This window comes from Hyaena hyaena, unplaced genomic scaffold, assembly GCF_003009895.1.
Source record: "Hyaena hyaena isolate Hyena2069 unplaced genomic scaffold, ASM300989v1 scaffold_585, whole genome shotgun sequence".
Lineage (NCBI taxonomy): Eukaryota > Metazoa > Chordata > Mammalia > Carnivora > Hyaenidae > Hyaena > Hyaena hyaena.
Window position 1 is genome coordinate 447418 of NW_024081217.1, and position 25447 is coordinate 472864.

General features: G+C 41.4%; 1 protein-coding gene across 5 annotated transcripts in view; it reads right to left on the reverse strand.

Moving 5' to 3' along the window:
• The window catches only part of PRELID2 (PRELI domain containing 2), a 75420-nt gene extending 52638 nt beyond the window's left edge, over positions 1 to 22782 (reverse strand). Inside the window, exons 1-6 of one of the 5 annotated variants that reach the window (XM_039256706.1) lie at positions 22305 to 22385; positions 16335 to 16426; positions 16032 to 16101; positions 9116 to 9173; positions 6655 to 6728; positions 4960 to 5120 (exon numbers count right to left, since the gene is read on the reverse strand). In XM_039256706.1, coding sequence (XP_039112637.1) covers positions 4960 to 5120; positions 6655 to 6728; positions 9116 to 9161 — 281 coding nt within the window. In that variant the 5' untranslated portion in view covers positions 9162 to 9173; positions 16032 to 16101; positions 16335 to 16426; positions 22305 to 22385. Of the gene's footprint in view, positions 1 to 4959; positions 5121 to 6654; positions 6729 to 9115; positions 9174 to 16031; positions 16102 to 16334; positions 16427 to 22304; positions 22438 to 22654 lie in introns of those variants that run through there. The other 4 variants (XM_039256705.1, XM_039256703.1, XM_039256704.1 and 1 more) reach the window with 4 other exon arrangements.
• Between the last annotated feature and the right edge of the window lie 2665 nt (positions 22783 to 25447).

Here is a 25447-nt window from a genome sequence, read left to right on the forward strand (position 1 = left end):
AGGAATTTACCCAAGGGATACAGAAATGCTGATGCATAGGAGCACATGGACCCCAATGTTCATAGCAGCACTCTCCACAATAGCTAAAACATGGAAAGAGCCTAAGTGTCCATCAACAGATGAATGGATCAAGAAGATGTGGTTTCTCTACACCATGGAATACTACATGGCAATGAGAAACAATGAAATCTGGCCATGTGTAGCATCATGGATGGACCTTGAGGGTGTTATGCTGAGCGAAATAAGTCAGGCAGAGAAGGACAAATATCATATGTTTGCACGTATAGGAGGATTAGGAGGAACTTGACGGAGGACCATGGGGGAGAAGAAGGGGGAAAATGGTGGGGGAAAGGGAGAGAGGCATACCATGAGAGACTCTTGAATGCTGACAAAAACTGAGAACTGATGGATTTGGGGGGGAGTGGGGACGGGCATGGAGGAGGACACTTGTGGGGATGAGCACTGAGTGTTATGTGGAAACTAATTTGACAATAAACTATTTGTAAAAAAGTAAATAAATAAATAAATGCCAATTAGGGAGGTGGCTGGGTGGCTCAGTCAGTTAAGCATCAGACTCTTAATTTCAGCTCAGGTTATGATCACATGGTTTGTGGAATCAAGTCCTGCATCAGGCTGCACCAACAGCCCAGAGACGCTTGAGATTCTCTCTTTCTCCTCTCTCTCTCTCTCAAAATAACTTAAAAATAAATAAACAAATAAATGCCAATTAAGAATGAACCAAGAAAATTATGTAACATACACTATTGCTAGGTAATGAAAACCTTTTTTCCCCAAAACTGTTTAATATTTTTAACAAAATGCAGGTATCATATTTTCCAGGATTAGAGTATTTAAAAATAATTTTATTAAAAAAAAGTCACTAAAAGTCCTGAAGAATGTTTTTCTTGGATTCTCAGAGCCAATTATCAGTTTATAGACCATTGATAAAGGTTCAGATCAGACTAGCCAATAGCCTGGATATCTGAGAAAACAGAGGCTAAACTGAGATAGAAGAAAGACTTTTGTGTTTTCTATATAAAATCAGACAATTCTGTCATTTTACTACTCCTATGCACCAAAAAAACCACACACACACACACACACACACACAAAACCCACAATAAAAACCCTCCTCTATTCTCTGGCCACATCTTTTATACTTAATCCCGAATATCTGTGTTCTATGTGAAGTTCTTGCCATGGGGAAGGCTGAGGAAAACACACTGAGGGGTGGTTCCAGGCAAACCTGCCTCAGATGCTAGTAAGACTTGGCATTCGTAGTCATTCAGTGTGGGGCTGAAGGACTTTAGAATTATCATGCAAGGACCAAAATTATGAGGTGCAGTAACAATTTGCACAAGTGATGGGGCTGCAGAATGGATTTGAGATTTATTTGAAGTTTCAGTTATTTGAACCTGAAAGTCTTACTATTTCCCTTAAAATGCGAGCTGAACAAAAAATTCAAGTCATATAGAGTAACAGAAAACAGGAAATTATCCTCTGAAATCAGAGCTCACAGCAATAACCACTATTAACACTTGATGGGTGTTAATATTTTGCTTTTGTTTTTAAACCTATCTCAAAGTAATTATTTCTCACCCATGCACAGTGATAAAATACTGGAACTTTTAATACTCAACCTATTTATTTACTACAGATACAAGATGTTGCAAAAAAGAAAATCTAACTAGCCACTGTGAACTTACGGCTGTAGGAAAATGAGCTCTCACCATAAACTTCACCCTTTTAAGGTGTATACCTCATTGTTTCTGGTTTATTCAGAGTCATGCAACCATCAACACTAGTTCTGGAATATTCTCACCACACCAAAAAGAAGCTCCATTATGTGGTCTGTGTAACAGGCTTCTTCCACTTAGCATAATGTTTAAAGCTTCACCCAAGTTAGAACATGAGTCAGAAATTCTTTCATTTTTTTGGCTGAATAATATTCCATGTAGAAGTATACCACATTTCGTGATATATTCAGCAACTGATGGACATTTGGTCTCCACACTCTGCCTATTACGAACAATGGTGCTCTAAACACTCCTGTACAAGGTTTTGCATTTTCACAAAACATTTATGTTTTCAATTTTATACACAATTGCTGGGTCAAGTGGTAACTCTGTTTCTTTTCCAAGGCACTGAAAAACTGGTTTCCCTAACAGTTGCACTATTCACATCTGCAACAGTGCTGTGTAAGAGTTCCGATTTCTCCCCACCCTTTCCAACACTTGCTACCTTATATCTTCTTTATTATAGTCATCTAGCATGTTTGAAGTGGTATCTCATTGTGATTGTGATTTGCACTTCCCGATGAATAGTGATGCTGGGCGTCTTTGGATGCACCTATTGGCCCTCAACATAGCTTTTTAGAGAAATATCTACTCAAATTTTTTGCCCATGTTTTAATTAGGCTTTTTAAAAATTCAAGTATAATTAACATACAGTTTAGATTAGTTTCAGGTGTACAATATGATTCAACAATTCTATTTGTTACTCAGTGCTCATCACGATAAGTGTACATTCTCATATATTAGGGATATATATATTACTGGATATATGGTTTACAAGTATTTTCTCCCATTCTCTGGATTGTCTTTTGAGTTTCTTGACAGGCCTCTGAAACACAAAAGTTTTAAATTTTGATGTCAATTTCACCTATTTTGTCTTTTTTAAAAATGTTTTATTTATTTCCAGGAGAGAGACAGCATGAGCAGGGGAGGGTCAGAGAGAGAGGAAGACACAGAATCTGAAACAGGCTCCAGGCTCTGAGTTAATGTCAGCACAGAGCCCAATGCGGGGCTCAAACCCACTAGCCACGAGATCATGACCTGAGCCGAAGTCAGACGCTTAACCGAATGAGATACCCAGTTGCCACAAACCTATTTTGTCTTTTGTTGCTTGGACTTGTAGGATCATATCTAAGAAATCACTACCTAATTCCAGATCATAAACATTTTTGCCCATGTTTTCTCCTTAAAGTTTTACAGTCTTAACTCTCATTTAGATCTTTGACCCATTTTGAATTAATTTTGTATTTTTTGGGAGGTAGAGATCTAACTTTATTGTTTCATTTGTGGATATCCAGTTCTGACAGCACCAATTCTTGAAAAGAATATTCTTTCCTCATTGAATAGTCTTGGCATATAGCTTTTTAAAATCTTCCTTAAATGTTCTATACCTTAATGGTGGACCTGGTTACACAACCATGTCAAAACTCTTTGAACTGTACATTTAGAAGAATAAATTTTATTGTATACACATAACACACTCAATACAATTACAAGTTCTCCTTTAGAGAAACATTCACATATAGGACATGTAAGGATCACAATCTTCACAAGTACTATACTATTTGTAATAAAGACAAACAGGAAACCATCTGAACCTCTATCAAAAAAACAAACAGATGTAGAAGAATCACAGGATTGAATACCATGCAACAGTACAAAGGAATAAGCTAGGTTTTATATATATTAAATGGATAAGGTTTTCTGTTAAACAAAAAAGATCAGTGTACAATGACTGACACAGAATGAAAGTACCTATGTAAAAAAGATATACAAAACCAAGCTACACAGGCTCTATACAGTGTGGAAGAATACTTGGCACACAATAACACTCACTACCTCTGGAGAGAGCAAAAAGGGACCAAGACTGGACAGGGTGATCAAAAAGGAGTTAAAAAAATGAACTATTGGGACCTTATGAAAATAAAAACCTTCTTCACAGTGAAGGAAACAATCAGAAAAACTAAAAAGCAACTGATGGAATGGGAGAAGATATTTGCAAATGAAATATCAGATAAGGTTTAGTATCCAAAATCTGTAGGGCACTTCTCAAACTCAACACCCAGAAAACAAATAATCCAGTGAAGAAATGGGCAAGAGATATGAATAGACACTTCTCCAAAGAAGACATCCAGATGGTCAACCAACACATGAAAAAGGTTCAACATCACTCATCATCTGGGAAATACAAATCAAAACCCAATGAGATACCACCTCACAACTGTCAGAATAGCTAACATTAACAACTCAGGCAACAACAGATGTTGGTGAGAATGCTCATAAAGAGGGTCTCTTTTGCACTGCTAGTGGGAATGCAAACTGGTGCAGCCACTCTGGAAAACACTGTGGACATTCTTCAAAAAATTAAAACTAGAACTACCCTATGACCCAGCAACTACACTAATAGGTATTTATCCAAAAGATACAGGTGTGCTGTTTTGAAGGGATCCATTAAACCCCAATGTTTATAGCAGCACTATCCACAATAGCCAAAGTATGGATGAATGGATAAAGAAGATATGGGGTGTGTGTGTGTGTGTGTGTGTGTGTGTGTGTGTGTACATACAATGGAGTATTATGTGGCAATCAAAAAGAATGAAATCTTGCCATTTGCAACTATGTGGATGGAACTAGAGGGTATTATGCTAAGTGAAATCAGTCAGTCAGAGAAAAATATCATATGACTTCATTCATATGAGGACTTTAAGATACAAAACAGGTGAACGTAAGGGAAGGGTAGCAAAAATAATATAAAAACAGGGAGAGGGACAAAAGATAAGAGACTCTTAAATATAGAGAACAAACAGAGGGTTGCTGGAGGGGTTGTGGGAGGGGGGATGGGCTAAAGGGGTAAGGGGCTTAAGGAATCTACTCCTGAAATCATTGCTGTACCATGTGCTAACTAACTTGGATATAAATTATAAAAATAAATAAGTTAAAGAGAAAATAAAAAGAAAGGAGTTGAGCTCTGCTATATTTCCCCCAAAGAGAAATCTACTTATTAACTACCTGTATGATTAAAAATTAATAATGTGTAACTTATGGAATTGTAAACCAAGGTTATAAGTACGCAATCATGGCTTTTTAATATATGAGCTCATTTGTGCATCCCTGTACCCAACACACACACACACACACACACACACACACACAGAGGTGGTCTTACCAATTGGGATTTTCCACACTTTCCCGGAAGACAGACTCTTCCTTCATGGATGCATATTGTGTCCATGTAAGGCAGTGACTCCGTATAGCCATGTTTCTTTCCTGAGGATTGAGCCATGATTCCTCTTCCAACTGGATACTAGGTACCTTTAAAATGCTCACCTGTCCAACAGAGAGTAAACGGCCTTCTCAAATGAAGAAGAGCAAGCTATATAGATGGACAGAGTCCAGAGTTGCTTTCAGTCTTGGATAATTAAGAGGACAAGCGATCCTGATATAACAAATGATGGCTCACCAATGGCTGTGAGTCCTTGATAATCAAACATACCATGACCTTACTAAATGCTGGTGAGGACATGCAAATGGCCCAGGATTTATGGAAGCTGTAGAGTCCCTGGCCTGATTTCCCTAACTGCTAAACACTAAGCAAATTATCAGCCTCCTTCGTGTCTCCTCCAGGGCTGGTTATGGCCTTCTTAAATTGATGGATTCTAATTGGGCCCACTTATGGGCTCACATGCAAGACAGTATCAGATAAAATATTTTCTTCATTTTAAACTCTGTCCAATACCTCGAAATGTATGCTTTCGGAGGTGGAGGAGACATGAGAAACTACAAAGGCAGCACTATACAAGTCAGAGGCGTCCTTAAATTATTTAAGAATTGAGATACAAGACAAAGTTGAATGTCTTTAAATAATAGATTCAAAGGGTGTATATAGGGCAAAGGCAGGGTATACACCCTGTGGAAAAAGCCAGTCATAATTTGTTGCATTCAGGGCAACACATTTTAGCATCTGGAAAATAAAGCTCTTTTGCATTGTCATATCAGCTTTCTTTCCTCCAAAGAATATGACCGAATCTTAATCCAGGATGAGGAAGTGATAGACGCCATCGCTTTGTCTACAGAGAGCAAACAGCATAGCAATGTTATCTGCAAGCTAAGTGGCTTCTCTGTCACCAAATGAATCACTTCCAGGTTGAAACAACCATCTGAGACATCTTAAGGAGTGCTCATCAAGATGTTCTCCTTTTATTTCCTAAAGATTCTAAAAGGACTCTTGTCAATAATCCCTCCATGATTCAAGCACTGTTATTAAAAATTCCCCCTTACCTTTGCCAACAATCACCAGAATGCTTAAGAATTTCAAAGAGAGAAAACAATTTGGTATCATGAAGATTTCATCATCACCACTGTTACTTTACAGAAATACACACAAAAAGACTTACATAGAGCACTGAGAAGATTATACTCCCTGAAATAACTTCTCTAACAGTGACATAGAAACTGAAGCTTTTATCTTCCTTGCTAAAGAGACTAAATATTTACCATCTGTCCACTTCTGATCATTCTTCTCTAAGAGTCTTATCTAACCACAGACAGATGAGAAAAGATGGTCACTTCATGCAAAATGTCCAACACATCTTTAACATAACTGTAGACCATCTCTATGTCCACTAAGAGCCCTCCACAAAAGAGAAGCAGAAACAAAAAGAAAGAAAAAAATACTATCTCCAGTGGCATCTGCCAAAACTGAGGTTAGATATGAGAGTACTTTCTTCCTCTGAGGAGCTATGCGGTCCAACTGGGAAAGTTCTAACACTCCTCTACATCAGAAAATGCTATCTCTTTCCAGGACTGTGTGAAAATCACCCAGTGTGACACCAAATCTGATTAAATTTTAAAATGAATTTACCTTCCTTAAAATTTCTGGAACCACATTCTGACAGATCGCAATCCTCTTTCTATAGATGATCCCTGTTGACACGTCTAGAAACAGAAAATTTTTATACTTAAAAAATGTTTAAGGATATGTATTCCTGTCCTAATGTCAATAAAACTTTTCATTTCAATGTCAGTTTTCTATATGTAGAATTCCTAGAGAAAAAAATGTTTAACTCAAAACTCAGTATCCTTGGCCACTTTTCTGAGCCAAATCATTCCTTACACACTTATCTGTAATCAAGGAAAAAGGGTAAGACAGCTATTCACTCTGCACATTCTAAAGTCAGGGAGAAAGAATCACAAACTGTTCACAGCTCTGGGTTACCAATGTCAACATTCCAATGACAAGGGCCAATGAGCCTTCTGCTCAGCTCCCACAAAGACAATGTTTTCACAAGAATATGGAGAATCTGATTCTGCCACATTCTGCACCAAACATGTATTTCTAGGTACAGATTTCTAGGTACACAATTTAAACCTTTAATTAATTATATTAGCCATAGTCTTCTCTCATGAAGAAGCAGATTCCCTGTGACTGGCACTACTCTGTTTTGGAACAGTTTCCAATAATGTGAAAAGCATACAATGAATGTGAATGAAGACAAGGGGGGACCGAGTCAGAGGAAAAAAAAAAAAAAACTCTGAGGTATTGTCTTTTGCCCTCTAAGATACTGTGACTCAGCCAGGCTCCTGGAGGGTTTCTCAAAGCTCTGGTTATAGTAGCCATGATGGTGCAAATACCCAGACTGCTCAGAAGCCATGGACAGGGTGAAAAGAGGGTTCCTCCTGCCCACTGGCAGTCCTTCAGCCAGCTTATCCAATGTCTGCAGCACACACACTTAAAATGGATTAGCCACCCCTGCAGGCAAAGATGCTCCCGTCAATGGCAGAAATCATAATTAATGTTCCTATGCCACTTTGGAATACACATATTGTCCTCTCATTTGATCTTCACAACAACCTAAAAGCAGGATTATTATTACGTTCCCATTGAATAAATGAAATCATAGCCTCCAAGAAGTTAGGTCATGCAGGTAGTATCAAAAGCAAGGCTTCGAATCAGAGTTCTCTGATGCCAAATAACAAGTTTCTCCCACACTGAGTGCACACACATGAAAAATATGTTGTTTTAATCCATTAATAGAGTTATGGACGCTAAGAAAACACCCTCACGTGCGAAAGACAGTTTCTGTGTTCACCAGTCACAAGGACTTCAGAGTCACGTCACAAATCGTGGCATCTCACATGTTTTTCAGGAGGCTCAAGAGCATATCAGGAGTAGGTCTACATGTCTCCAAATGTTGACACACTGATTATGGGTCTCACTGGAGATTCCTACATGGCCCGGTTCTCAAGTCCAGGCAACGGCAATGAAAATGATTTCACTGAGATACAAGTGACAGAGAGCAGTGAAAACTCCTGCACTCTAGCCCAGGGGTGAATAAACCTCTCCCGTAAAGGGCCACACAGTAAATATTTTAGGCTTTAAGGCCTGAACAATCTTGTTGCAAGAACTTAACTCTGCTGTTGCTGCAAAGAAGAAGCCATAGATAATATGCAAACAAGTGGGCATTGCTGTATGTCAATAAAACTTTATTCACAACATCAAGCAGGACAAGCATAGTTCGTCCACCCCTGCGCTGGGTCAATATGGAGCCATACTGCTAAGTACAGTTATGATTCCATAACATCATCACTTTACAGTCACATCTTACATGCATGCTACTAATCACAATTGTTTTGCCATTTGCCAAAATGATACCCGAATATATTTAGAGATATAGCCATGTGACCTTGGGCAATTTAACCTTTAATTTATTGATTTCTTCATACATTAAATGGGAGTAAGAATAATACATACTCCATACATTATTCTGAAGATTAAAGAAGTTAGTAAAAGTTAGAGTGCCTGGTACATATTCACTGCTCAGAAATGCTGGCTGTTACTATTGTCATCAGTCATTAATTGAGAGAGTGACAAAAGCATATTAAACAAGACTTCTACTGCTGCTGTAAATGCTGGGTACTCTTCTCTGTCACCTCAAATACATAAATACACCTGTTCCTGTATCTGTTTAAAAAGCAATAGGCTGGGGTGCTGGGGTGGCTCAGTCAGTTAAGCATCCAACTCTTGATCTCAGCTCAGGTCATGATCTCATAGTTTGTTGAGTTCAATTCCATGCCGGGATCTGCACTGACAGTGTGGAGTCTGCTTAGGAGTCCTTCTCTCTCCCTCTCTCTGCCCTTTGCCTGCTCATTCTCTCTCTCTGTCTCTCTCTCAAAATAAAAACTAAACTTAAAAAAACAAAACAAAAAAAAGTAATAGGCTACACACACACACACACACACACACACACACACACACACCCCTTGACAAACCTCACTATTACTTAATGATCATCGCCAAAGTGAGGTATATTCAGAGAACTTACCTCTTTTTTCCTCCACAGTTACTACAGAGATGACATTTTTATCCATGGGGTTGGGATACTAAATGAAAACACATAAAGAAGAATTACCATTCATCCTTCACCCAAGTGAATTACCTCACAGTAACCACAGTTATTTGCAAGAATGGTAAATATTTTCCAAGCAACTCTAAGGCCAGTTTTCAATCAAGGCCCTTCATTGTACTACTTGGGCCTAGATGAGCAAGAGGCTATCATCAACTGAATCTGAATAAGCCCAGGAGAAACCTTTAGATCCAACACAGCCCTGGGCAGAGAAGGGAGGGTTAGGTGAATCTAATTAATCAGTATTACTATTAGCATGGAACCAGCCCGACATAAATGAAGAGTGTCCTTTGTGCCAAGCACTGCACTACATGCTTTATTCACTTACATGATCTAGTGTTTTTTTTTAAGTTTATTTATTTAGTTGAGAGGGAATTGGTGGGGGGATGGGTACAGAGACAGAGAATCCCCAGCAGGCCTCTTACTCTCAGTGTGGAGCCTGCCGTCGAGTTCGATCTCATGAACTGTGAGAATGTAACCTGTGCCAAAATCAAGAGTTGGGCGCTTAACTGACTGAGCCACCCAGGTGCCCCTACATGATCTTGTTTAAGTCCCCAAACAGCCTCTCTGCTGTGGCTAGGCCATGTGTTATCATTACTTCATCTGTCAGAAATGGAAACTGAATAAAGGTTAGAGTTTAGGATCACCCAGCTAGTTAGTGGGAGAGCTGTGAAATTAAACCAGGCCTAATTCAGAGTGAACCTTCCACTATGATCGGGTACCATTGCCAGACAGCTGGGTTAGCCTCAGAGGAGAATAATTACAGAAGTAGTCTACTCCAGGTGCTCAATGAATCATTTATCTATTAATTCCTCTAAAAGACAATTTGGATATAACAAGGCTGGAAAACGCTATCATTTTTGTCATGGGCAGTTTACATAATTTCATTTTAATTCTCAAATTAATACCATGAGGTATATGCTGCTTTTCCCCTTTCACATGTGAAAAATAAGGCCCAGATAAACTAAATAATCTGCTCAAAACCACCCAGCTAATGAGCACTGAGATTATAATTTACCCACAGATATTTTGTATTGCCTTCTACACCTGCCTACCTAACCGACTCTTAAATGGCCTCAGAATTACTCAAACCCAATGCTTTCTATTGTTCAGATGCAAAGTGAAAGACTTCTGGGGTAGAAGTGACTTCCTCAAAGCCATAAATCAATGGGCCCCCTGGTCCAAGCCTACTGAGCACTCCTTGGGCTCTTTGCCCAGAGACTTCATCGTGTGATCAAACCTGAAAAGAAAATTACAGGAAGTCTTATCCAGGACATCAAGAAGTGCTGAAGGGGAGGGAGAGCAGTGAAAAGGCTGACGGGCAGGAAAAGAGGGGCCTTCTACTTGATGAACTTGAGCTTCAAGTCTCTGAAAACCCAGAAAGTGGTATATGCTACTCAGTATGTGGGTCTCCCTCATCTCACAGCAGCTTCCTGCATGCATGCATGCGTGCGTGCGTGAGTGTGTGTGTGTGTGTGAGAGAGAGAGAGAGGTGTGAGAGAGAGAGAGAGAGAGAGAGAGAGAGAGAGAGAGAGAGAGAGGCAGGTTGGCTGAGCGGTTGATTTTCAGAGAAGAGGGTCCATTACTTACATTATTAAAGACACGTGTGGCCCAAAAAGACACTGGATTAGAACTCAGATCCTATGAGAACAGGAATATGATCTATTTCAGCCACTCCTGTATCTCTACCACCATCACAGTGTCTGGCACATAGCCGGTTCTCAATACATTTTTGCTGAATGAATGATTAGGAAGATGAACCTCGCTCACCTAGGAGGTCAATTCAGAAAATAAACCTTACTTTGGAGAACTATCTGTAAAGAGAACAGATGGTCAGCTCTCTCTGGTCAGCCCTCAGCAGCCTGATGCTGCATCATCCCCATCCTGGCAGTTGCAATCTTGGTAAGTAATCACAAAGCTGATTTTTAAGAATTCATCCATTCATTCATTTTTGCTCCAGGGGAAGAAAGAGCAGCTCAAAATTATAGTGACTGCTTTCTTGAAGTTTCACCTTCAGGTAATTCCCACCAGGTAAAATCAAGTTTAGTTACTCTGCTCTTTGGCAAGGGCCTCACTTACAGAGCACATGTGAACAAGTAAGCTCTGTGAGCCTCACAGAGATCCCTGGAATTATGTGTTTGGGTGTGTGAACAGAAACATTTATGCTAAGGTAAAATGAAAGTCTGAGAGTATTTCCTTGACTAGTCCTGGTGTGCTCATTTTTCAATTCATCAGTACACCCTGACTGAATATTACAAATAGACTGTAAGTTGTAGGAAGATAACTAAGTTATGGAAGAGATTTGAAATGTAATCACCAGAGGGAAGAGTGATAAAAGCTCTCAAGTTCTAATTATTTCGCTAAGGTATCAGTAAAAGTCCCAAAGAACACAGACTCTGAAACTTCATACTTTTACATAATTTCAAGATTTGCTTATTAAGCCAAAGAGCATTGACTGAAGCAGTTGTGACAATTCTCTATTCTTCATTTAAGAGGTTTTGAGAACCTATCATGCCAGGCACCATTCCAGGCACTGAGGATATAGTAATGAAATAAAATTGTAGCCTCTTACCCAGTTTCCATGTTAGTTGGAGAAACAAACAAGAAAAAAAATAAATATATCAAGAGAAAATAAATCAGACTAACGGATAATAGGGAGATGGGAAACTGTGGAGAGGTGTCATTATAAAATACTTAAGGGTCACCCAATAGACAATGCTTGTAAATAACAAGTAAAACGAAGGTTTTATTAGCCAAACACAAGACATCTGGAACTATTCTCTTTAGTAAAATCATCTCCATGATACAAGTCATTTACCTACACAACTACTTTTGGAGTTGAATAGATATGAGCCTCAAGTTTCCATATGAGAATGGGAAAAGAAAAGAGAGGTTTACAATAACTAAAATTCACTTTTTAAAATTAAAGATTCGTTGTGTTGAGGCTCCCCCTATCTGGCATTACTTGAAATGATCTGACGCCATCTTGTGGTAACTGGAATATTCATGATTTAACTCAGGAACATTTTTCTGAACTTAGGTTAACAAGGGGCTGAGAGAGGGAAGGCTCTCAGAGAGGGTCATCACCAGGAATCCCAATTTGGGAAGACGGGAAGCAGAACACAGGTTTCTCTGGACATTTTTTCCAACATGGTATGACACTGGGACGGACCAACCACGGTCAGGATTAAGACCATCAAAGTCTTACTGCGCACGCAGTGTTCTACTCTGCCCATGCCTGTATTAGAGGCTGCCATATGCATATCTCATTTAGTACTTCCCCAAGTGAGTAAACCAATTAACAACTATTAAGATAAGGAGTCTTTGCATGAGGTTTTATTAGCCATGGAAAATATAATGGCAATGGCATAAAGGCTGCACCCATACAGGGTCACAGAGTTTCCAATCCCCACTCCACACCAGCGACTCTCATGGAAGCAAAGTGGTGTCAACACGCAGATATCTGCCAGAAATGCTTGCCATCTCCAGACCTGGCTCAGGGGATCACAAGCTGCAGTGGCATAAAAATAATTACCACACGGGGGGCTGTGTACACTCACCACCTATGCCATATATTCTGGCTGACTTAAGGCATATTCCAAGGTATACTTCAACCTCATTTTGAACTTACTCATGATCTTCCTTTCTTTACTAAATGTGTAAGCTAACTCCTTTTCCTTTTCCCAAGATATAAATCTGTTGCAAATATCACAAGGGTAAAATGTAGACTTTTCTACATTGTCATATATCTTGCTTTCATTTACTTTTTACAAGTTAGTAGGTAAGAGGGCTAAGTAAATAAGTAAAAGAGGCCAAAAACTCCAAAATGCTGGGTAAAAAAAGAAAATATACATCAAGACAAACAGAAAATCAAATCTATCTACAGGAATTAACAGCCACTCTATTTGTGGGAAGACCTTCGGGAAGATATGGTTATTTACCTTTCTTACTTACAAGGGAAAACTATACAAGCTTTCATAAAGCCTACTCTTAAGAGTAAGGAGTTTTTAAAATACCAACTTTCCAAAAGGCTCAGAAGTCAATGCCTGCCTTTTAAAATACCCCTTCCCCCAAAAAAGAGTCAATGACCTGCAAAGGAGCCATTGTTTACCAACTTCCAAATGGGATTATCAAAGACAGCACAAGAAGCAACTCAGCAACAAATCTGCATTAGTCCTACAAAGTCTAAGAGGAGCTATGGTAAGTCCATATTAACACATCTGTTTTATAAGCATTACGAGAATCTTCGCTTCTCCAAACATGCACATGCAAAGCAGGGGGGCTGCTGAAAAGAGATTTGGCATTTTAGCTCAACAAAAAAATCACCAGGAACCGTGCCAAGTTCCCTTTAGGACCTCCATGCAATAAATAGTCTATCTTGGAGGAAAGCAAAGTTGATTTTATACCAAGATCAAATGAATCATCGATTAATCAAAGTATCAGTGTTCAAGGACAAAACATTTTTAGTCAATAAATTCTTGAATGCTGTGCATCGGTCTTTCAGGCGAATGGGACGATGAAGCAGAAGGAACACAGGACAAGAAATGCAGACACACAGACGGTGACACTGCCACCTCTGGAGCCAGGGCGATGGACCACTGGAGGACACTCAAGGCCGTTCTGATTCTAAACAAAGGCCTACAACATCACGTCACCCTTATTCATTCAAAAATGTTCTAATAACTGGCAATGACACGATGAAGTTTTTTGAAAGAAATAGCTTATAACTGTGACACAAAGGAAAACCCTTGTTATCTCAACATTAAATGCAGACATAAACCAAATGCATTTAAAGATTAAACAGTCTACAAAATAACAGACCAGTACTCTTCAAAAGTGCCATGGTCCAGAAAGACAAAAAAATACAGGAACTGTCCCACACCGGAGGAGACTAAGACATGACAACTAAATGCAATGGGGGATCCCTGATTGACTCCTAGACTGGGAAAAATGCTAAAATGAGTGCACTACTGCCAAATCTGAATAACGTCTGTAGATTACTTAACACTGTATCAATGCTAATTCCCTAGCTTTAAAAACTACACAGTGGGTTGGGGAAGCTGGGTGAAGGGTATACTGGAATTCTTTGTTTTGCACCATTTTTTTAAATCAAATTACAGTTGAGTCTTGAACAACAGGGGTTTGAACAGTGTGGGTCCACTTCTATGTGGGGTCAGTTTCAATAAATACAGTACAGGACCATAAATGCACTTTCTCTTCCTTATGCCTTTCTCAACATTGTTTTTTCTCTAGTTCTCATACCATCAAAATACAGTGCATTATATATATACATATATATGTATATTTATAAATTTTATATATAAAACATACAAGTATGTGTTAAGTCACTGTTCATGTCATCAGTAAGGCTTATGGTCAATAGCAGGCTACTAGTAGTTAAACGTGGGAGGGCGGGAATCAAAAGTCACATAGATGCAGATTTTCAATGGTGTGGGGGCCAGTGCCCCAATCACCATGTTGTTCAGGGTCAACTGTATTTCTAAATGAAAACTTAAGAAATAAAAAAACAAAGTTAAAATGAAAATAGGGTTGGAAACAGAAGGAGTTTTAGAACCCAAGAGACTTCAGTTTGAACCCCATCTGTGGGAGTCTGGGGCAAAATGCTTTAATCTGAGCCTGCCTTAATTTCTCCATCTGTAAAAATGGGGGAGGAGGGAATCCATCTCAAAGAGTTGTCATAGAAATTAAAGGGAATAATTTTATGTAAAGTGTAGCAACTGGCATCATGCAGGTTCTCAATAAACAGGAACAGTTTTTTGCTGATAAAGAATGAAAGGCAACATTTTTTAAAACTCAGTTTAAGGACTTTAGTGCTTATCTTGCAATTTACTGTGGTGTGGCATTACGCACACTCCCAGTACCCATCTGCAAACCCAAAACATGTAGGTGATGATTTAAAAATCATTAGAAAAGGGGCACCTGGGTGGCTCCAACTTCAGTTCAGGACCTGATCTCAGGGTCTGCAGGTTTGAGCCCCCCATTGGACGCTGTGCTGACAGCTCAGAGCCTGGAGCCTGCTTCAGAATCTATTTCCTTCTCTCTCTGCCTCTCCCCTGCTTATGCTCTGTCTTACTTTCTCTCAAAAATAAACATTAAGAAAAACTTTTTTAATAAATAAATAAAATAAAAATCATTAAAAGATATTTCTTCTCCTCCTAGATGAAGAAAACTTCACAAGCTCGTGCTTTACCCATCTGGAGTCCATGTGAGAGGAACTGCTGACAATCCCTCCCTGTGAGCATTAAGGAAGGCATCGCGCCCAGAAAACAGGAGTACTAGACAGTACTTAACTTTTCAGAAAAGGCAACAAACTCTTTCTAAGCACTCTAAAAGCTCTCATAGATTTATAATTAAAACATGGGGCACCTGGCTGGCTCAGTCAGTGGAGCGTGTGACTCTTGACAATCTCAGGGTTGTGAGTTCGAGCCCCATGGTGGGTGTCGAGATTACTTCAAAATAAAAATTTATTTCAAAAGATAGGATCCTTGCCCCACACTCTATGTCTGTAACATGCCCCTGATCCCCCAAATTAGTGTATTTCCCCCTGTCCCTGTGACCGTGGGCTCCTTGAGGGCTGGGGCCATGTTTTATTTATATCTTCATCTCCCAGAGGCAAAAAGATGCATTAAACTTACTGTAAGTGTCCATTACTAGACCTATGAAAGGTTTTACCATTAGTACTTCGTTATTTGTTAAAAACTATCCTACCTCTTATAAACTGATTAAGCCACAACCACCAATGGATAAGTTTCCAAGTACAGTTTAATATTATTTAAATAACATCTAGAAAACAAGTCATAATTCAAATGTGCACCTTTATTCATGCTCTTTCTTCTCTTTATTACTCCAAGGTGGTAAAGATTTCTGCAGGCTACTCCTCTCAGCTTTTTATTTTCAGGTTCGTGGAATAAATGTAAGAAGTTATTATTAGTAGTATTACTCTCAAGATTTTTAATGAGCACTGTACTTCAAAAGCACCTACTGTGTGCCAAAACATGCAACTATGTGCATTATCCACTTAATTTGCCCCAACAATTCCAGAAGACAGTGACCATTCTCTTACTCTGCAGATGAGGAAACTGAGGCATAGAAAAAGAGCTGACTTGCCCAAACTCACACAGCTAGAAGCACTCGGTCCCCCCGTCTGATGTCAGAGCCCGCACTCTTCCCGTGAGCACCATTCTGCTTCATGTCGTACCTAATCTTCTTCTAGGAGAATTGAGGATAGGAAGATAAAAGAAAGACTATTACAGGGTAAGTAAAGAGATAAACAATGATTATGTTAAACTAGGCCTATCATTTGTCAAATCATTGATTTTGGAAATATGGGTTTGCCCCAAGTATTTCAGGAGCTCTGCAGGAAGAGCTGTTCCATACAACTACGGTCAGATTTGTAAGGGAGAAAAGATAGGATCAGAAATCAGAAACATTATTAATTGCCCAATCAACTTTCTACTCTAAATGGAAATAGCCATTCATAAATCGCCTTTATGAGTATAAGGGTAAACACTCAAACCATTTTGTTCAGCACATCAGGCTCCTGGCTGGAATAAATAAAACCCAAGGCCACTGTGTTGAAGCAAGGAAATTATTTTGATATGTCAATTTTATTACAGTACCCTAAGTAAGGACACGGTACTGAACCCCACAATAACTTCAGCCTGAAATCACACAGGGCCAAACTCCTGAATAGTCTATTTCATTATCCACTACAGCAAGGATTTGTTGAGGGTATGTTCCAGGGTCTCTGTGGGTGCTTGCAGTGCATAAGGAATCAATGATAGAGTGTAAGCCCATGAATCTCACACTCTATTCACAAAGACTCTTGCCGACAGCACAGAAAGAAAATTACCCTGAACAACTTTATAGTACAAAAAACTCTTAATTTCTCTGGCCTTATTTGAGAATTAACAAGAAAATCCAGTCAACACAATGGCCCTCTGGGTCCTTGTTAATGACTTTAAATTTCAAATAGACAAAATTGAACAAGTGTTTGAATCCGGCTCATGAATGCAACCGTGGTAAACAGACCCATGTGAGCTTGTTAGAGAAGAGGGAGCTTCTAGACTGCTACAATGACCCACGCAACTCTATGTTCTCTTTGTAGCTAGTTTTAAGTAAAAGGAAGGAAACATCTATAAGTGATAAGAACTAGACAGCTAAGGATCATACCTTAAATACACCTAAACCTAAAGAGAAAGAAACCTAAATACACTGTCAGGTGCACTGACAGTATAGTTCATGCAAACTACAGTTTAGCATCTGATGAATAAACCATTTTGGGTTTCATAGCTTAGCTACATGAAGAGTTCATTGGGAAACACTGTATTCCATGAACAAAGAGAACTGTGCTGTTTGTTTTCAAGGTGCCACTTAGCTTTGAAAGCATGTAGCTACTATTTTGCCTGTAGTATCCAGCAGGCAGGTGTAAGAAGAGCAACCATTCCTCAGGTTTTAAAAATAGTAGTATATTATAACTTGGAAGGCTAGTCCTAACATACCAAAAGACGTAGATCAGTAGACTCTATTTAAAATAGAACATTCTCAGTGCTGAAGCAGCTTCAAACATACCATAGCACAAAATCAGATTAAAGGCTTTCCAGAGATCCTCATATGATTGTCCCTTCTGCCAAATGCCTTCCTTTGGGGGAAAAAATACATAGAGACTAAAAGAAATAGAAAAGTTTATTTAGCCAAAAAGATCATTCTTACTACCTTACACTTATTAAAAAACAACAACAACAACAGCAACTAATGCCTGTCAGACTGTTACACATTTGAGCCTCACAACAATCCTAGGAGATAGGCGGTGAGGTCCATGGTATTATTGTTTCACAGGTACAAAATTAAGACAGTAGGGTTGCTGTATACAGTTATCCATGTTGCTCACTGCCCTAGGTCCTCCAATGAAGCAGGCCAGCAGGTACAGGGCTACAGACATTTAGAGGAAGGAGTGCTGTAACAGAGCAGGCACCAGACTTGGGCCCCCACACCCAGGAAATGGCTAACAAGCCACAATAACCCAGTCTTCCAGCCTTTCCTGCAGGTGCTGCTTGCCCTCAGAAACTAAGGCCAAATGCCAGAAACCACAAGCTCCAAACAAGCCCCCATGACCCAGAGCTCAACCAGTTTGATCCAATTCAGACACTGTGCTAACCTTCCAGCCCCTAAAAGGGTGGATGCTCCCCTGTGAAGACCAAACAATCTGAGCCAGCATGGACCCCAAGTGATGAATTTTCACTGACCTTTTCCCCTTACTATAATACTAAAAATCATGCCCAGGGATAGGAACTTAACACGCTAATTAGGCATGCAACGCAAGAAGAAGCAAGAAGCATTAACCTTTAAGTGCGCAAGCACAAAAAACAAAACAAAACAAAAAACGCTACACACTTATACATCACCCTTTTTCTGCCCGGGCCTCCTTAAAACTCGCCCAGCCCTCTCCTTGGGAACCCAGCCAGCAGACTCTGTGCTGTCCCTTCTGCTGGAGCAGTAAGCCCCAACGAGGCTTTGCCCAGAACTCCCATCAATTTCTATGGCTTAGAGCCCAAGGGTCTGACTGGGAACAGCAGGGCTTGCTAATTTGCACAAATGCCCCTTTTACTTTCCACTAGCCCCATTTACTGTGAGCTTGTGGGGCCGACCACTTAGATGATGCCTCTTTTTTTTTTTGTTTTCAGTTTTATTTAAATCCAAGTTAGTGAACATATACCGTAACAATGGTTTCAGGAGTAGAATTTAGTGATTCATCACTTACATATGATACCCAGCGTTCATCCCAACAAGCGCTCTCCTTAATGCCCATCATCCATTTAGCCCATCCCCCCACCCCTACCCACTCCAGCAACCCTCAGTTTGTTCACTGTATTTAAGTCTCTTAAGGTTTGCCTCCCTCTCTTTTTCTCTTATTTTTCCTTCCCTCCCCCTATGTTCATCTGTTGTATTCCTTAAACTCCACATATGAGTGAAATAATTTTTCTCTGACTATATAATGCCTCGTCCTAATTGGCACTAGGACATGGTACAGACTGGTGAAAACTGTGTCCCCGAGCCACCCAAAAACCGCTTTTAATGGGAAAGCACAATGACTGCAATCCAGATCTACTGACTTCCAGTTCATGGCTTCAAGTAATGTATGGTGAAAATTCTCAACACAAATGGATTTATTGACATGTCATAATTTAGTGACTCACACAGCCCCTCCCAGTGATCTCTGAAGGAGTGCTTTGTGAATAGAAAGAATGGAAGTGTACGGTGGCACATGGCCGGCTCAGTTGGTAGAGTGCACAACTTACACCTAGGTCATGATCTCGCAGTTTGTGAGTTAGAGTCCCACGTTGGGCTCTGTGCTGACAGCTCAGAGCCTGGAGCCTGTGTTGGATTCTGTGTCTCCTTCTCTCTCTGCCCCTTCCCTGCTCTCTCTCTCTCTCTCAAAAATAAACATCAAAAATTGAAAAAAAAATCTTCCACACTGTAACTGAATGCAGCTAAGTGACTGCTGCTGTAACACTGACACACAAAAACCACCCAGCTGAGCCCAGTCAACACAATTATGAGAATCAAATTGCTTTAACTCACTGAATCACAGGGGTGATTTGTGACATACCAATAGAAACCTGAAACACTGTATTCTCTCATGTACCACACATCAAAGCTATACCCTTACATCAGGCACAACCCCGATAGAATAAACCCTGAGAACAGACAAAAGAAAAATGAAATTGGATACAGAACACAGCAAAGACGATTCTGGAACATTTTACTCCCTCAGTAATCATCGAAGTGCCATTATGTGGAAGGTCCACAGCCTGGGGATGAGCGGTGTAGACTTTGGATTCAGATGTGTTGAATTTTTGGCTCTCCCAAGCTCTGGCTGTGGGAACTTGGAAAAGGTGCTTGAACTCCTCTGAACCTCAGTTTCTCTCCATAACAAGATGGAAGTTAGTCCTAACTACTTGCAGCTGCTGGAAGGAGTCAACATGATAACTTATGAGAGCACTTCCTCCCCCTCTTCTTCCTGAGAAACTCCTACTCATATGTCAGCCATCATTTCACACAGGCCACTTTTTAGAGAAAGCCCGTCCTCAAGGCCACTCTGCAGGCTCTTAGCAGGTCTTCCCTGCTGTATTTGGTCCCAGTAACATGAACTTTTTCTGTGTAAATACACATCATCCATTGTAAGTAGGTGTTTATTTGCTGACCATCTATTAATGTCAGACCCAAACACTGGAGACCGTTAGCTCCATGAGAAGAGGGTCTATCCGTTGTGGCCTAGCACCAAGCCTGGTACACAAGCAGTTATCTCTAAATACCTGTTGAATGAAAGAACAGCATTTAGCCCAGAAGCATGACCACAGGCAAAGTACTCTCTAAAAGAGAGCTCGGCATTGTCGTATGTGCTTCTGCAGGCGTGAGTGTAACAAGAGAAAAAGGTGTACAGCAGTAATTATCCAAAAGCTGGGGAAGATGGTCAGTAAACTCGATCTAGATCAAGTGCCCCTCCAGTTCTGATAAGGCAGAGATCAGCTCCCGATGAGGGCGATCCAGAAGGCATTCCAAGGGAGCAACGGCCTTAGAGAATCCACACTCCCAAGTGCCAGTCCTAATAAAAAACGGGGAGCTGAGGGTTTCTCTGTTGGGCCCAGAAGTCTGGCCTAAGGCAAAGTCTACACTAGGTCCACAATCCAAGCTTTCATTCATGTATTCATTCCTCCTATATCCAATTTTTAGTGAGCACCTACTAGCTGCTAGGCACTGTTCTAGATACTGAAGATCAATGAACAGTATCAACATGCTGACATTCTCCCCCCAAAAAAGACCTGTATGGCAACACCCTGTTACCCAGTGTCATACAATCCTTGGGTCCTAACTGCATCACCTTCTCTAATGAAGGTCAGATCTTATCACTTAAAAAATTAACTTCCTCGGGCACCTGGGTGACTCACTCTGTTGAGCGTCCAACTTCAGCTCAGGTCATGATCTCATGTTTCGTGAGTTCAAGCCCGGCATTGGGTTCTGTGCTGACAGCTCAGAGCCTGGAGCCTGCTTCAGCTTCTGTGTCTCCCTCTCTCTCTCTGCTGCTCCTCCACTTGCTCACTCTCTCTCTCTCCCAACTCAAACATTAAAAAAAAATTAAAAACTGTTTAAATTAACTCCCTCTCCCAGCGTCTCCCTTTGTTCTGCTTCTGGGTTGTATAAGGAGTGCACTGCTTGGTGGCTGCTACCCAAGGCAAGTTACAAGTCTTGCAAACCTTGTTTAAGAACATGAAAGCTGAAGGGGAACCTGAAGTATCTTCTGATTTAACACCCTTAGATGCACAAACTATGCCTGAAGAGAAGATGACGCTTGACCAACTGAAGTAACTAGGAATCCAAGGTCACTAGCCTGGGCGCTTTCAATTTCTCAAGGAAAGTTCCCGTTCTATTACCATGCGCACAGTCCTCGGAGGAGCCCCTGGGAAAAGAAAGCCACTGAACATTGAGACTAGGGTGTAGTTATAGCAGCACAAATAACTACAACATTTTAGAAACCTTCCATCAGTCACTTTACATGAATTATCTCACTTGATTCCTTGCAACTAACCCTTTCAGTTAGTACTATTATTTCTCCCATTTCACAGATCACATAACTAAGGCACAGAGAGGGTAAGCAATCTGCCCCAAGTCCCAATGCCACCTCACCGTGATGGTAGAGGGACAATGCTGGGGAACCTAGGGTGATGGCTTCCACGACCCCCACTAGCTTTTAAGGGGCCCATGAGGCACTAGAAAGATCGACAAGTCCTGTGGAATCTCAACCAGGCTCCAGAACTTGCGTTCCCTGCGACTCTGGGGCAGGGTGTGTACGTGGTACCGCGCACGGAGCCTTTCCCCCATCCCCGAAGTGGAGCCTTCGAGGAAATCCACTCCCACCCCCGCCCCGCACATCCAGAGGCGAACCCCGCAGCTGGAGGGCGAGAAGTGGGGCCCGGACTCCCGAGGGGACAGGGTCAGATCGGGAGCGGCGGGGGGCCGGGGCGGGCGCACCCCGAGCGCAGAAAGCCGGGCCAGGGCTCCCGCGCGTCAGGCCGGAGTGGGCGGGTACCTTTCGGAGGAAGCTGGCGACCACCTGCTCGAAGGGGTACTTGTACACCTGGTGCACGTCCACCGTCACCCCCATCCCCGCGCGCGCCGGGCGCCGGGCTAGCCCCGGGCCGCAGGCGTCCACGCCCGCCCCGCCCAAGGGGCATGGGAGTTTTTTCTTCCCTTTTCAAACTTTCGAAACTTTATTGTCCCCCCGGAGAACGGACAGGCGGCCGCGCCCCGCCCCCTTCCGGCACCACGGTGTGTGGGCGGGGGCGCAGCTGCGGCGGCTTCGGGTCCCCGCGCATCTGGAGCGGCCTTCGCTGACTGCGCCGCTCTGGTCCCCACCGCTCCGCGCCCTGCATCCCCGACCTGTGCGACTTGTGCCGGCGCCGCGCCTGAGCCTCGCACTCGGAACCCCTAAGAAAGGGAATCAAGAATACGGAAACTATTGGGGCGCCTGGGTGGCTCAATCAGTTAAGCATCAGGCTTCGGCTCAGGTCATGATCTCACGATTCGTGGGTTCGAGCCCGCATCCGGCTCCGTGCTGACAGCTCAGAGCCTGGAGCCTGTTTCGGATTCTGTATCTCCCTCTCTCTCTGACCCTCCTCTGCTCACGCTGTCTCTCTCTCTCAGAAATAAATAAAGCATTAAAAAAAAAAAAAAAGAATACGGAAACTACCCGCCCTCTACGTTTGAGTTGCTGAGTCTGGTGTGACACAGGTCAGCAACTGCATGACTCACACGATCCAGGCAGCCGCCTCAAAAGCTGTAAGCTGAGTCTCAAGTTCGGTCAAAATTGCCCATATCCCCTGGGAGTGTTCGGGGAATAAAGAACCCTGGCTTAGCATATCCGGCCCTGTAAACAAATCCCTATGGTCCTTAAAGTTTAAACACCGTGAAGCAAGGAACCAAGGCGCCCAAAAAGAATTTGACTACTTTTCACTGAACTGTACAGATTTTGGAAGAACGAGCAAGTGAATCCATTTATTCAATAAGTTATTCATCATATCACTGGACAGCTACCCTGTGCCAAGCACGGTGGCAGGCATGGCGCCTGCTATCAGGTAGGAGGAGTGAGCCAGGTGATTTAACATCCAATGAACAAAATAGGAAAACAAACGGGATAAGGGATTAAAGTTATGGGACTGGAGCCCGAATTTAGCTAGGGTGAATGAGGTGGTGACTTTGACATTTATAATTTTATCATCTCGCTGGCCACCGACACATATAGTCGTGCTGGTGTTACAAATCTTACACTTGGGTAAATCCAGCTCTCCCTTACTCGGTGCTTCACTCTCACCACTGCAAGACACTGGCGGCAAATTTACACCCATATAACAGGCCTCCTTTTACATTCATAATCACCAGCCTCAAGGGGCCTTTTTTTAATGGTGGTGGACAAAAAACCCCTCCATTTCTCTAATCCACTAACTGTGCCACAGTCTTCTCACCTCAAAACCCCAACACTTCCCAGGTTGGGAACCTTGCTTCCTTTTTCACGTAGTGAATAGGAAACCTCCCTCTACCACATCTATCTAACCACCTGTCCAATGCCCTGCCTTCTGTCCTACTTTTTGTTTTGTTTTGTTTTGTTTTGTTTTGAAGTAGGCTCCACACCCAGCAAAAACACAGGGCTTGAACTCATGACCTTGAGATGAAGACCTGCTGACCAAAAAAAACGACCTGAGCTGAGATCAAGAGTCGAACCCTTAACTGAGTCTGCCATCCAGGGGCCTCTGTCTCCTATTCTTGTGAGTGAACTGCCAGCAGTTAGTTTAGGGTCAGTGTCTCCTCTTGTCTACTGAATCCAGCAGTGGGCTAGCAAATGGTTAACAAACAGCTCTCCTTTAAAAACAAAACAAAAACCAGAAAAAACAAACAAACAACCAGTGATGCCTGCCCGGCTCAGTTGTTTAAGCGCATTCAGCTCAGGTCATGATCTTGCTTTCTTGCCCTGCGTCGGGCTCTGTGCTGACAGCTCAGAGCCTAGAACCTGCTTTGGATTCTTTGACTCAGTCTCTCTGTCTCTGCCCCTCCCCCAGTCACACTGTGTCTGTCTCTCTCTCTCTCAAAAAATAAATAAACATTAAAAAACAACCCAAATAAGGCCCTGATTTCTAACGATTGCAGCTTCTGTGGTGTAAATACTCCCACCAGGACCAACTTCAAACTACCAATGTGATGTCACAAAACATGGGGTTAGGAAGACAAGTGCAGGAATGCACTACTGTACGGCATTTGCACCATCTACACGTAGTAGACATAACTGCAAGAACATTAATGGAGCCAATGCAAACTTGATAAATAAGAACAAGGCTGGGGGTATCGCAAAGTCCAGGTTTCGAGATCTACTACAAAACTATAGTAATCAAAATAGTATGGTGCATACATTGTTGGTGGGAATGTAAATAGCTATAGCTAGTATGGAAAGTAGTATGGAGGTTCCTCAAAAAATTAAAAATAGAAATACCATATTGGGGCATCTGGATCTTGGCTGATTGAGCGTCTGAATTCAGCTCAGGTCATGGTCTCACAGTTTGTGAGTTTGAGCTCCACACGGGGTTCTGTGCTGTCAGCTCAGAGCCTAGAGCCTGCTTCGAATTCTGTGTCTCCTTCTCTCTGCCTCTCCCCTGCTCATGCCCTCTCTCTCTCTCTCTCAAAAAAATAAATAAATAAATAAATAAATAAATAAATAAGCATACACTAAAAAAAAAAAAAAAAGAAATGCCAAATGATCCAATAATTCCACTAGTGGGTATTTACTCCAACAAAATGAAAACACTAACTCAGAAAGATATATGCACCCCTATGTTTATTGCAGCATTATTTATAATAGCCAATATAAGGAAGCAACCTAAGTGTTCATCAGTAGACAAATGGATAAGGAAAATGTGCTGTGTACACACACATACACACACACATACACACACACACACACGAATATTATGCAGCCATAAAAAAGAATGAGCCTGTGGCATTTGAAACAACATGCATGAACCTAAAGAGTATTATGCTACGTGAACTAAATCAGACTGAGAAAGACAAATAACATATAGTTTCACTAATATGTAGAATCTAAAAAAAATGATTAAACACATTTTTAAAAAGCAGAATCAGACCTATAAATACAAGAACCAATTGATGGTTGCCAGAGTAAAGGGG